The sequence below is a fragment of the Saccoglossus kowalevskii genome, chromosome 8 (assembly GCF_978046115.1).
Source record: "Saccoglossus kowalevskii chromosome 8, keSacKowa6.1, whole genome shotgun sequence".
Lineage (NCBI taxonomy): Eukaryota > Metazoa > Hemichordata > Enteropneusta > Harrimaniidae > Saccoglossus > Saccoglossus kowalevskii.
In genome coordinates, this window is record NC_140648.1 from 10,223,289 (window position 1) to 10,234,900 (window position 11,612).

Genomic DNA, 11,612 nt, shown 5'->3' on the forward strand with positions numbered 1-11,612 from the left:
TCACAGGAATTTGTTTCAGCTATTAGAACAGAATGATAGAGCTTTTATAAGAATAATTTAAAAATGCACTTTAAAAACAATGATTGCAGTGTTTGAAGATGTAGATTCTCTGGAAGTACTGTTCACTTCTCTCCCCCCTGAACACCAACTAACTATTTAAGTTGATTTGCATTACAAAGCAGAGCTTGCAACATGATAGCTATTCATAGAGGGCGTTTTTTTTTTACTTTTCAAATAATACAGTAGTCATACAATGAATATAATAAGGCAGTTTATATTTGTCTCGGTGAATCATTAATTTTTGACAGACACCTGTACAAAATACTTTGGGCAAAAGCCAGCTAAGATTTTCTGGTATCTTGCATGGTTTATGAATCTATTCACGTATAAATGCAGCACTTTTTTTCTGAGATGCGACATTTGTTTTTATAATAAAAAATCTGAATGAAGCTGAAAATTATGTCCCTTAAAATAATTAAACAAATCAGGCACCAATGTTTTTGTAAGATATTTACATCTATCAAGAACAAACTGCTTTCCCACTGTTGTTTCAACCCTAAAACTTGTTTGTATTCAAAATTAATTATGACAAGACATATTCTTATTGAAACAAACTATAATAAAGGGAATAATATTATATAACATAGGGCAAGGTCACCAGAGTTCAAATATGTTTTTGTATTATATAATTTCAAGCTAAATTAAGTCTTCATCATAGCCTGTAATACAAACTAACACTCATTTTTATCTAAAACAAGTCTACATAGCCTTATTATTAATTCACAAATGTAGATCTTTACTGTATTTTTTTATGAATGAAAATTAGATGTACTGTAGACAAGGTTGGGGATCTATTAGTTTGGTGAATTGTAATGCAAATACGGCAAATTTTCTCCATAAGTATGGGTAACTCTACCTCAAGTCATGATGTAGATACTCCAAGGAATGAGTTTAAACCTGTGATGGAATATGATATTATTTACACGTATATATGAGGATTGATCTAATCCACAAGATGTGTTCACACTGTGATTGCGCGTCAATCACAATTGAGTTATAGAAAGTCCTAAAAAACTTTTGTCATATAATGATGCCCATATATTCTTTATATCAAATCTTCAATAATTAAATGTACATTCAATTTAATGCACTATATATTATTCTTATTGCAGTAATGGTCACAACAAATAATACAAACTACCACTAATACCTAATAACTCTAATACAACATTCTGTTGCAGCTATTTATAACTACAAATCATCATGTCCCTATAATCACAGTACAAAGGAACTAAGCTGTGTCTGTAGCAGAAATTCTGATTTTTGAAATATGTTTTGTGCAAGAACGCTTGAATTGCCCCTAATGGAACAGAAGGCAATAAGCACTAAATGCTATTAAGTGATTAAAAAACATTTTCAATTGAAAGTTACAAAAATGTTGTATGCTCTGTCTATTTGTCAGCACAGTAATGTTTGACAAAAACAACTGCATCTTTTACATGCAATGCGAACAGGAACAGTACACCATTTTACTTCCTCCCTGAAATGATGTTATTCTCCAAAGTATGAATGGCTTAAGTAGGCAGAACGTATTTTATTTCCCAACTGATAAAGGTTCAGCGAACCATGTGATTCAAAGTTCCTTTCTTGAACGAATAAGCTAACCATTGCGCAAAACAGTACATTGTTATGTAATTGAAGGATGTACGGATTCATTCCCTTGCAATTCTTGATTTATCAGCCGTATTGCTGTTCAATTCATCACGTTTGGAAGTAGTTACTTTGTAGAAGAAATCTTCAGTAATCTCAGTAATAATGGATACTACTGAAACAATACATACAACTCACTAATGTCAACTATTGCATGATCGTCATGATTCTTTCTAATCATACTATGTAATGTTGTTTTAACCGATGTGACGTCATGATCCTATAACAAAGTACTGGTAATGTTCTGTTCACTGACCGAACTGTACTTTTGAATTTCATTTAATGGAAATCCAAATGCTTTAGCAGTTTCTTCTATTGAGTATCCCGCACACTCACTATCATTATAGCAAAGCTGGTACAGTGTTTCAGAGGTGTAAGGAAGTTTCAGAATTACAGCTGTGTGCAGGAGTTCTTGTCTGTATATGCCTGTCATTGAGATGAATAACAATACTATTTCACATCGACCTGTGATATCACTTTGTGACAAAACCGTTTCAAGACTCACTAATGCTGGGTTTGAAGGGTAATGGCAGATAGCTTTTAGGAATGAAGCAATACTACTACCCTTCAATCTAGTACCTTCAAGTGTGGATGCAGAGTTGAAGAAGATGGTTTCAATCATTTGTATTGATGTTGAATTAAGTGGCTTTTTTAGGATCCATCTATACATATCAGTGATGTGAAGTATATCCGATTTTTGAATCTTTTCTGTGGATGTTCTCGCATATTCTGTAGCTGATTGATGAGTGATAAATTTGTGGAACCACCCAAAGCTTCTAATTCTAAGGCAATGAAAACATGTGGCATCTTCATTATCCATATGGTAGCTGTAGTGGTCATTTTTGTCAACACAATCCTCTGCTGTTGACATATCTGTCAGATATGGCAAGAGATGGCTTCTCCCTAAAGCACATGCATAATCTGCTGGTGACATGTTTCCACAATCAGGTGATTGACGATCTTCCATGGATATCTTGTTATTAAGAAGTTCAAATATTACTTTGTTTCTGCAAAACATGACTGCACAGTGCATAATGTTTAGACCAAGAGGACCATGAATGCCTGCAACCTTTGTACCATACTGGAGAAGTTTCTCCACGCTTTCTAGCTGGCTATGTATAACTGCTGTAGCAAGAATCGAAAATTCAACATTTTTTCTGTAATTTATCAACATCTCTCTGGCATCTGCTGTGTGATTAGTGAGTATAAGGTCAACTATGACATTACGTCCAATAGAAACAGCTCCATACAGGATTCTTCTGAAATCGAATTGATGAGTGGGTTGAATTTCAAGGTGTAGTGCTGATTGCATGTGCCACTCTGCAAAACCATATGATCCAAGAAGGAAAGCGAGATCTGGTGCATCCAGGTATTGTTTGGAATGTGCAAATATTTCTTTATGAAAATCAAGATTGTTATCTTGGATGACCTTTGATGATGTGTTTGCTTTCATTAGGCTGTGAAACCAACCAACATTCTGCCTCCACGTCCCAGTTGCATTCGCCAGATTTTGAAGGTGATTTCTTAAAGTGCCAGTTTCTTGTAATTCCAAATGTGCCAAGTTGTAGTAACTCTTGTGTTTTCCTTGAGCCATAGCATACTCTGTGGCACTGATCCCGTCCAGGTCAGTGGTAGATACACCAGTCACACCAAGCTCTTTAAGTAGCTGTATCACATTCACCCAACCATGATAGCCTGCTACATGAAAAATTGTCATTTTATGGGATAGCTGAAGATCATTTAGAGAAGTCAAACCACCTTGTTGTTTCATGAATTCTAGCAGGTAAACAATTGTACTGCGATGACTTCGGGCCACAGCTAGTCTAAGCATCGTTTTCATTGTGTCCTGGGGTAATTGCCAATTGTCAAATATTTCTTTCACAGCTGTGACATGTCCATTCATTGTAGCAAGATACACTAATTCAGTTACATTACACACTTTTGCAAGTAAATTCTGCACTTGCATTACACCACCAGCTAGCTTCACCAATAGCTTCAGAATAGAGGCTTGTCCATGGCGACATGCCCAATGAAAAGCAGTCCAGTTTGGTTTCCTGTACCTTTCAGGTATGTACTTTGTAATAGGTTCTGCCTGATCAGTTATGTAGTCATATCTTTCATACATGTCAGCACCAATTTGTATTAACGATTCAACAATTATTTCATTACCTTTTCTGCATGCACAATGAAGGAGAATTGTTAATACATGTTTTAGATCATCGGAAAATGCATCGTTAGAACAGATCTTGTTCAGTAGTTTTTTGAAGACTGACACTTGTTCTTGCTCACAGGCTTTTAAAAGGATTGGAAGGAAATAATTCAATTCAATGTCAAGGTGATCAATAAACACTTCTATAATTGTCCACAGTTGGTGACTGGCACATGTCAAAAGTGTATTCTTGCTGGGGCTGTATTCCCTATTCTTTACTATTGCTTCAACACATTTCACAACTTCTTGAGTTTCAGATCTTTCTGCTGCGAAGTTTATTATAATTTCTACCAAATCAATGGCCGTGGCACTTGATTGATTGGCATCTTCACTCTCTCTATTCTTACTCGTCTCAACTTCAAGGCCCATCTTCAGTGCATAGCCTAACACAGTCTCATCTTGAAGAATTCCTATGAGAACTTGTACCGCTAGTAATTGAGAATAGTCACATGCCTTGAGACAGCTTTTGGCCATTATTAATGAAATGGATTGTTTCAAACCTTCAGGGGACGGGACCGACATGGTCCCTATGTGGTGATGAAATATATTTTCATGCAAGATGTACCCAGCATGTGTTGACAAAACTTGTGTTATAAGCTGCTCTCGTTTTGGAATGAAAAACAGGTGAGGATCATCCAAATGTACAAGTTGTCGCATAACATTGGGTAGTTTGTCTGCACATAATGAAAGAAGCAAAGCCACTAATGGAGAAATACCATTATTTAAATTTGCTCCTTTATGTATCAACATTTTCACAATATCGGGGTTGCCCGCCTGAGCTGCATAGAATAAAGGTGACCTGTTGTTGCTGTCTAGTTTGTTCACAAGGTCTGGTCTATAAGTCAGTACTTGCTTTACAAATTGTAATTGTCCCATAGCACAAACAGCGTGTAGAATGGAAGATTCTTTTGATAATGCAACCATTGAAATGTTGTACATTATTCGTGTCTGTTTCATGTTATCAACATCTTGTTTTGACCTGTGTAATTTTGGCAGGCATGTGGTTTCTATTACACTACTGTTCTCATTTATTGACTTCATGCTCACTTTTTGAACTTCATCATTAGTTGATTGCTTTACATTCACATCATTCATATTTTCATCTCTGTTTCTCTTATTTTTGTTAGATTCTTCTTTGCGATTGAAGATTGCCTCTAACACGCCACAGCTGTTATTTCTCTGCATGTATAAGATTCGTCTATTTTCTGATATTTTATATTGGATACCATTCCCATTGTTTGGTTGTAATATCGTTTTCATATTCTTGCTACAGTTTGGAGTCTGAGTGTATTTCAAAATCGAACTGCGAGATTCAAGTGGTCCAAGGAAACCATCAAGTTCATAACATATATATGTGTTTCTCAGAGATGGATTGGTGTCAGGAGGATTATACATAAACCTATTCATGGAAACTCTACACCTAGGATTAGCGCCATGAAGAAGTAATCTTTCTGCAAGTTTCCAATGCCCATTTGCAATAGCAAACCATAATGATGTTCTCCCACTTTTATCTTTACCATCAAATGCATTGCGTGTATCATCATCCAATATTGCTAATATGCCATTCATAATATTGAATTGTCCTGATCTTGCAAGGTGATGAAATATTGTTTGTCCACTTCTGTTTGTGATGACTATGTCACTAGGAGCAGCCTCTTGATAAAGTTTTGTCGTCATTGCATATTCAACTATTTGCCATTGGCATCGCTCTGCAGCTAACAAGATTATTTGAATAAGACTTCTAATGCCGGAGTTGGCTTTGTCCACCTCAGATACAATCAGCAAACACTCTATTACTCCTTGTAAGTTGGCACGTTTGTTTGAGCAGCTGGCTAATAGCATCTCATTTAAGATTGTTGATACATCTGTACTGGCTAGGACTGGTTCTTTATGGAGTTCACTCCCTATGATCTCTCTGAAAAGAGTTTCATCCTGAAGTGTACAGATGGCATACTGCAGCAACTTCTTATCTTCACATCTACCTATATGATCTGTCTTGCATAATAACAGAACTACATTTTTCCAATTGCATTCATTTGGCATAAAACTACATCTGTGTATTTTGAGATATTCATGAAAAAGAACATCAGTCTTTATATTATGCTGTGAGTGGTAACACCAGGATATTATGGCTGCAAGTAATGGAGATGGTCGATTTACATGGTTCCCATTTATTAACTGCAAAACCATTTCAGTGTTGCCTGCTTGAGCAGCATAAAATAATGGAGTTCTTCCGCCAACATCAGATGCTGATATTAAATCTGGTCTGCATTTCAGTATTAACTTGGCATATTCAAGAGAACCAAATGTTGCAACCATGTGAAGAATTGTAGCTTGCCTTTGCTGTGCATTTGCAAATATTGCCAAGTTGAACAGGTATTGAATTTCCTTTCTCTTCTTCAAGTGTTCTTTAGTTTCAGATTGTTGTTTCCAAGTTACCGGATTTATTTCTTCCTGGATATTCTGAGACACCTGGCTTGTCTTTCTTACTTCATTGTTTTCCTCTTTCTTTTCATTTGACTTCCTTCCAGAAACTCCTTGAAGGAGGGATCCAAGCTTGTCATGTCGCTGAAAAACTGTTTCCATGACTGCACTGCTATCATATGTGCCATGTAGTAACCTGTATATCAACACAGTCGCTTCTCCATTATTGGATGTTGGTGTGACCTCCTCAGACATGCACTCTTTAACAGCATCACTACTCCAGCGGTTCATGATAGTTTCCTGTAACATTAGACTCTTGTTTGATCTTGTTTGTTTCATATACCACTTTTGGGTAGTAAACTGATTATACCAGGAACGTGTATGCCTGTGTTGAGGATACATAAAATATTCTTCATGCTGCCGTTCCAACTTGGTCACCACTCTCTTGTGGTATATGAATGGAATCATAGAGCTGCGTGACTTTAGTGGATTTGAGTTATGTAACAATAATGTTTTTGCCATGTCCCAATTTTGATAAGCAACTGCATACCAGAGTGGTGTACGATTGCTTCGGTCCAATCTATCTAACTTGCTTCCCAACTCTACATCAACTATCATCAGCAATAATTCAACCTCACCATGTCTTGCAATATGATGTATGAGTGACTGACCATGAGCATCTGTCACCAACTTTTCTTCATGTTCAAGGCTAGAAAACTCACTCATCTTCAGCATTTCTTTGACCACTTTCCACTGATTTAGGACAGCAGCTATCAGTGCAAATTTGACAATGCTTCCAAAAACATCTAAAAAATTCTTCTCCCTAACACACCATTGTAAGATTTCGAGGGACACATCACAATGTCCGTTTTCCAATGCAACTTCAAGAGTGGTCCTAAAGCAAAATAATAGAAATGTGAAATATTATCTAACTGTGAACGATATTTTATAATTAATACAATACAAAACCGTTTAATGATAAATACAATTTGTGCTCACCTTCCCTCAAACTTAACAGATAAATCATCTCCACGATTTATAAGTCTTTTTACTTCTTCAATTTCACCATCTTTGCATACTCTAAATATTGCTGGCCCAAGTTGGGGATGATCTTCGTCATATTCACCTCTACAGTAACAAAAATGTGAACATTGTCTGAAAAATTATGCCTTCTTCAGTAATGACTGCTCCTCCACCTCCATATTTGTTTTTCTTAATGGTTTAAACAGGGTTTAGACAACAGTTGTACATAATATCGAAAAATAGACAGTTGAAACAATAAGAACATATTTAGTGCATTCTAATATGAATATACAGTGTGCTTACTTTGTTTTTATTATATCTTCTAAGTTGTACTGTCGAATGTCTGACATCTCAGGTAAATTAATGCCTGCAATAATGACGCTGTATTTAGCATGTGAACAGACATATTGAATTAGCAATAGATATAATGTGAGGATAACCAACTAACTGTTAAACGAATAAAGAGTTTGCAAAAATAATCACATATTTTGTATTGTGTAGGTTGATTCAATAATGCACAACATTATTATACATCTGTCACTGTAACTTCATCAATTACAGCATACCGTAAATTTGAATTGTTGCACTGGATATTTGCATCCTACTATATTAGGAAACGCGAATTCCAAATATGGAATGATTACGTTCATAAGCGTTCTCTAATTGCAGCCCCAAGAGTACCATCTTCGCTCGCCAAGGTCTAAGTTTATTTGGCCAAGCCTCTAAACAGACCTTGGCAGAACGACCATAAAATATGCATATTCTATCGTAGTCAGTTGCGGCTAATCATTGTCCAATCAGTTTGCGTGTTACAAATCCCTCTTTGGCGTTTCATTTTAAACAAAATGGCGGTGCCCATGAATCGTGATTTTTTGATGATAAAATTGCGAAAGTTGTCCTCAAGCCTCATCAGGTACAGGCAATCAACGCAGTTTTGCGTTGGAAGGATTTCTTCATAGCCACAAAAACAGGAAATAGAATTTTGTTCTATAATTTGGTACGTCCAAGCTGATTGGGCGCCTTGTTTCGAGGCGCGCCCAATCAGTTCTCACTGCTTAAGATACGCAATTAGCCTATGCGACGCCGCACGGTATCGTGTAGAGGCCTATAGATCGAAGACACCGGACCGTGCGATTCGGACGATGCAAAGGTACTTCATTTGACATTTTCACTTCTGCATTTCATTCACGAAAGAGGCTTAAACACGTTTTGGGTTGTATATTTCCATGATGTATCCCTGGGAGGAAAAGATGTATATTAATAAGGTTATTACGAGGTTACTGCAAAGTATTCGCTCAGACAGTACGCGGGCGCATATCAACAGACGCGCTGTACTGTATTCGTGCATACTTTGCGGTATCCTCGTAATAACCTCAAATTATTTAACAATAAACTTACCAAGAGTTCTGTAACTTTCAATCAGTGCTGTAACAGATTTCGTTCTCTTACCATCAATCGCAACTTCCAGTTGTGTACGCGAAAAATTGTCTGTCTGAATAAGAACTTCTTCACTTACTGCAAGAACTTTAATAGCTTCTACATTCTCACTGGTAACTGCCAAACTGAGCGGTGTTTCGAAGCATCTCAGTGATTGGCGGCGGTTCAACTGAAACGCGGTTTTGTGTTTACTCTTCTTTTTAACACGTTTACTCATTTCCACGCTTCCAAGATGTGCTCCCCAGGTGTCATTTACTAGATCATAATCCGAGGAAGAAAGCAATGGCACTGACCAATCATTGATAGTATTTGATTGTGTTTCTAATGATCTGAGTGATTGTGTAATCCGTGATACATAACTGTGAATGTCTGTGTTGTAAAGAAATGTGAAATGCAGAGCAGTGAATCCAAGAATGTCTTCAGCTGAAATATTAACTTTATCAATGTATTTCTCTATCATCATGAATGCCATTTCTGTGTGTTTCTTATATAGTGCAACAAGTAGAGGTGTTCTTCCATTGCAGTCTTGAATATCTGCACGTACATTGTCCTTCTGCAGAAAGTACTGAACGATATCTTTGTTCCCATTTCCACATGCATAGTGAAATGGTGTTGAACCTCTTAAGTCAGGCACATTCGGGTTCACATTTCCAGATTCCAAAAGGTATTGTACTGTTTCAAAGTCCCCAGCTTGACATGCCTCATGTAGAGGTGTCCGTCCCATATAATCGGCAAGTGATGTGTTTGTACCTTTTTCTGTAAATGTTTTGACTAATTCCAGCTTTCCAGTATATACAGCCCAAGATAGAAAGCGTTGCATTATTATTTTGTCTTGACATTCCGATAAAATCCTCAGCTTTTTATCAGTATTTAGTTTTTCAAGTTCATTCACAAATATGGCCCTTAAGTCTTTATCAAACGATATGTCCTTAAATTGGCGAAGCAACCTAATAATAACCTCAGCACTTTTCTTTTTCAAAGCTTCAAATAATGGCCGTAATGTATGGTAACTTTTCATGCTATCATGTGATAGTATCAGCTCGATAATATCCATATTTTCTTTTCGACATGCAATGCTCAGTGGTGTATTTCCACTCCCATCTTCCATAAACCACTTGACACCAGGTTTAGAAAATAAAACTTGTAGTGAGGAGATGTCATTGTTTTCAGCACATTCGTGGATTAGAGTTCGTTGTAGCAAATTTGGCGTGTTGGCAAGCTGAACAAGTAGTTTATCATCGACTATGTTAGACAGTAGGTCTAGTCTACCATTCCCTGCTAAAAGCACGCTTAGATGCTTGGCTAGTTCATCTGGTATTTTAATAAGTTGTGGAAGGCAGGTTTCCCAAAATTCAATGGGAAGTTGTTTCAACAGGTGAAGTGGTGTGTAACCATTGGCGTCGTCATGGTCATTGATGGCTACATCATGTTTCAGAAGATACGAGATAGTGGAGTACTGTTTACGATAAAGTGCCAAATGTAAAGCGGTTTTGCCATTAATGTCTTGCATATTTAAGATGTCTGAACCAAAACTAAACTCAAGCAGTTTCTTTACTGTTTGTAGGTGTCCATTTGATGCAGCATAATGCAGCGGTGTTGAATATCGTCTGTCAGTCAGACTTGTGATAGGTACTGGTTCACTGGAAGACAAGATATAATCAACCACCTCGGTTTTACCAAAAGCAGCAGATTCGTGTAAACCTGCAACCATAAGTAAACCCTATTTTATTCTACTGAACAATGACATTCGCAAGTACTCATTCCAACATTGTCTTAATTAATCAAAGGTGTGTATTAGGAAGTGTAATAAAATAAATAATTATGTGTTGGGTATTTATTTGTCATGAGTATTTTATGGATAGAACATTTTTTTTTCAAGTACTAAACAACAGTTTTCAACATTGCAAACCAAACGGGTAGCCATCAGATAAAATAGAACATATGATTAATTGTATGAAATACATTTATGAATATTGTGACAGCGTTTTTTTTCTATTGAAAAAAGGAAATATTTAATTTATTCCATTTCAATGGACGGTATGAATTCGAATTAGATTATTTATCTAGTTTCATTGACTGTAATTAATTCATACGGGCGCCAGTGACATATAATATCTCTTCCCATGTATAAATCAAATTGTACATCTTCAATTTGTGGCAATAGTCAATAAAAGTACAATATGAAAGCTCTGTGCCGAGGGACATGATAAAAGCTGTTAGGATCGATACATAAGATACATAGAAGTCGACATTTGGTAGACATGGTGTGTGATATAATTAAGTAGCGAACAATTATCGTATTGCATATATGACATCTTAATAGGGCAATCGATACTACAGCAAACTAATCATTTTACTTACCCTGTATAGTGTTGGTTGTCATGACTGTGTATTTATTGAATGGTATGAATTCAAAGCCTCCTGTTGGTATATCATCGCCTTCTATTACTGATGGACCAAGACTGTTGATAACATTCGTTATAGATTGACCTTTGGGAACGGCTACAGTGTATACTACTGCAGCAAATGTTACGTTATCCTTTCCCCATCGTGTCGTATGGTATTCAACGTCCTTATGCCTGAAACCTAAATTTGGGGCGCTTTTCATACTTTTTGGCAATTTGTGAAGAATTTGAAACACCTTTAAATCTGATTCGCTACTCCTGGTTATCACCTTGGATTTTTGAAGGAATATAATTAGATTGTCTGCTATTTTGAGAGTCAATTTTTTCCTACATTCTTCCAAGGTAGTTGTTTCACAAATTGGCAAGACAACGTCCTCCTGGGTTAGTTTCCTGGCAACAGGCTC

The 11,612-nt window shown here is 36.5% G+C and overlaps 1 protein-coding gene across 1 annotated transcript; it reads right to left on the bottom strand.

Annotated features, from left to right (window-relative positions):
* Positions 1–249: 249 nt before the first annotated feature.
* LOC144363589 (uncharacterized) lies at positions 250–11,411 on the bottom strand. Its single transcript, XM_085502682.1, has 5 exons — positions 11,165–11,411; positions 8,765–10,504; positions 7,670–7,733; positions 7,343–7,471; positions 250–7,238 (listed from the first exon to the last, which is right to left on the bottom strand). The coding sequence occupies exons 1-5, from the start codon at positions 11,409–11,411 to the stop codon at positions 1,931–1,933; spliced, it is 7,488 nt and encodes a 2,495-aa protein (XP_085358808.1). The 3' UTR covers positions 250–1,930.
* Positions 11,412–11,612: the final 201 nt, after the last annotated feature.

What these genes read in the sequence shown, in the direction of transcription:
- LOC144363589 (XM_085502682.1), bottom strand. Translation starts at nt 11,411, where the DNA reads ATGAAAAGCGCCCCAAATTTAGGTTTCAGGCATAAGGACGTTGAATAC. An exon ending in GAAGATATAATAAAAACAAA is followed by an intron (nt 7,472 to 7,669) that starts GTAAGCACACTG and finishes TTGTTACTGTAG; the next exon opens with AGGTGAATATGACGAAGATC. An exon ending in TCTGTTAAGTTTGAGGGAAG is followed by an intron (nt 7,239 to 7,342) that starts GTGAGCACAAAT and finishes ATTTTGCTTTAG; the next exon opens with GACCACTCTTGAAGTTGCAT.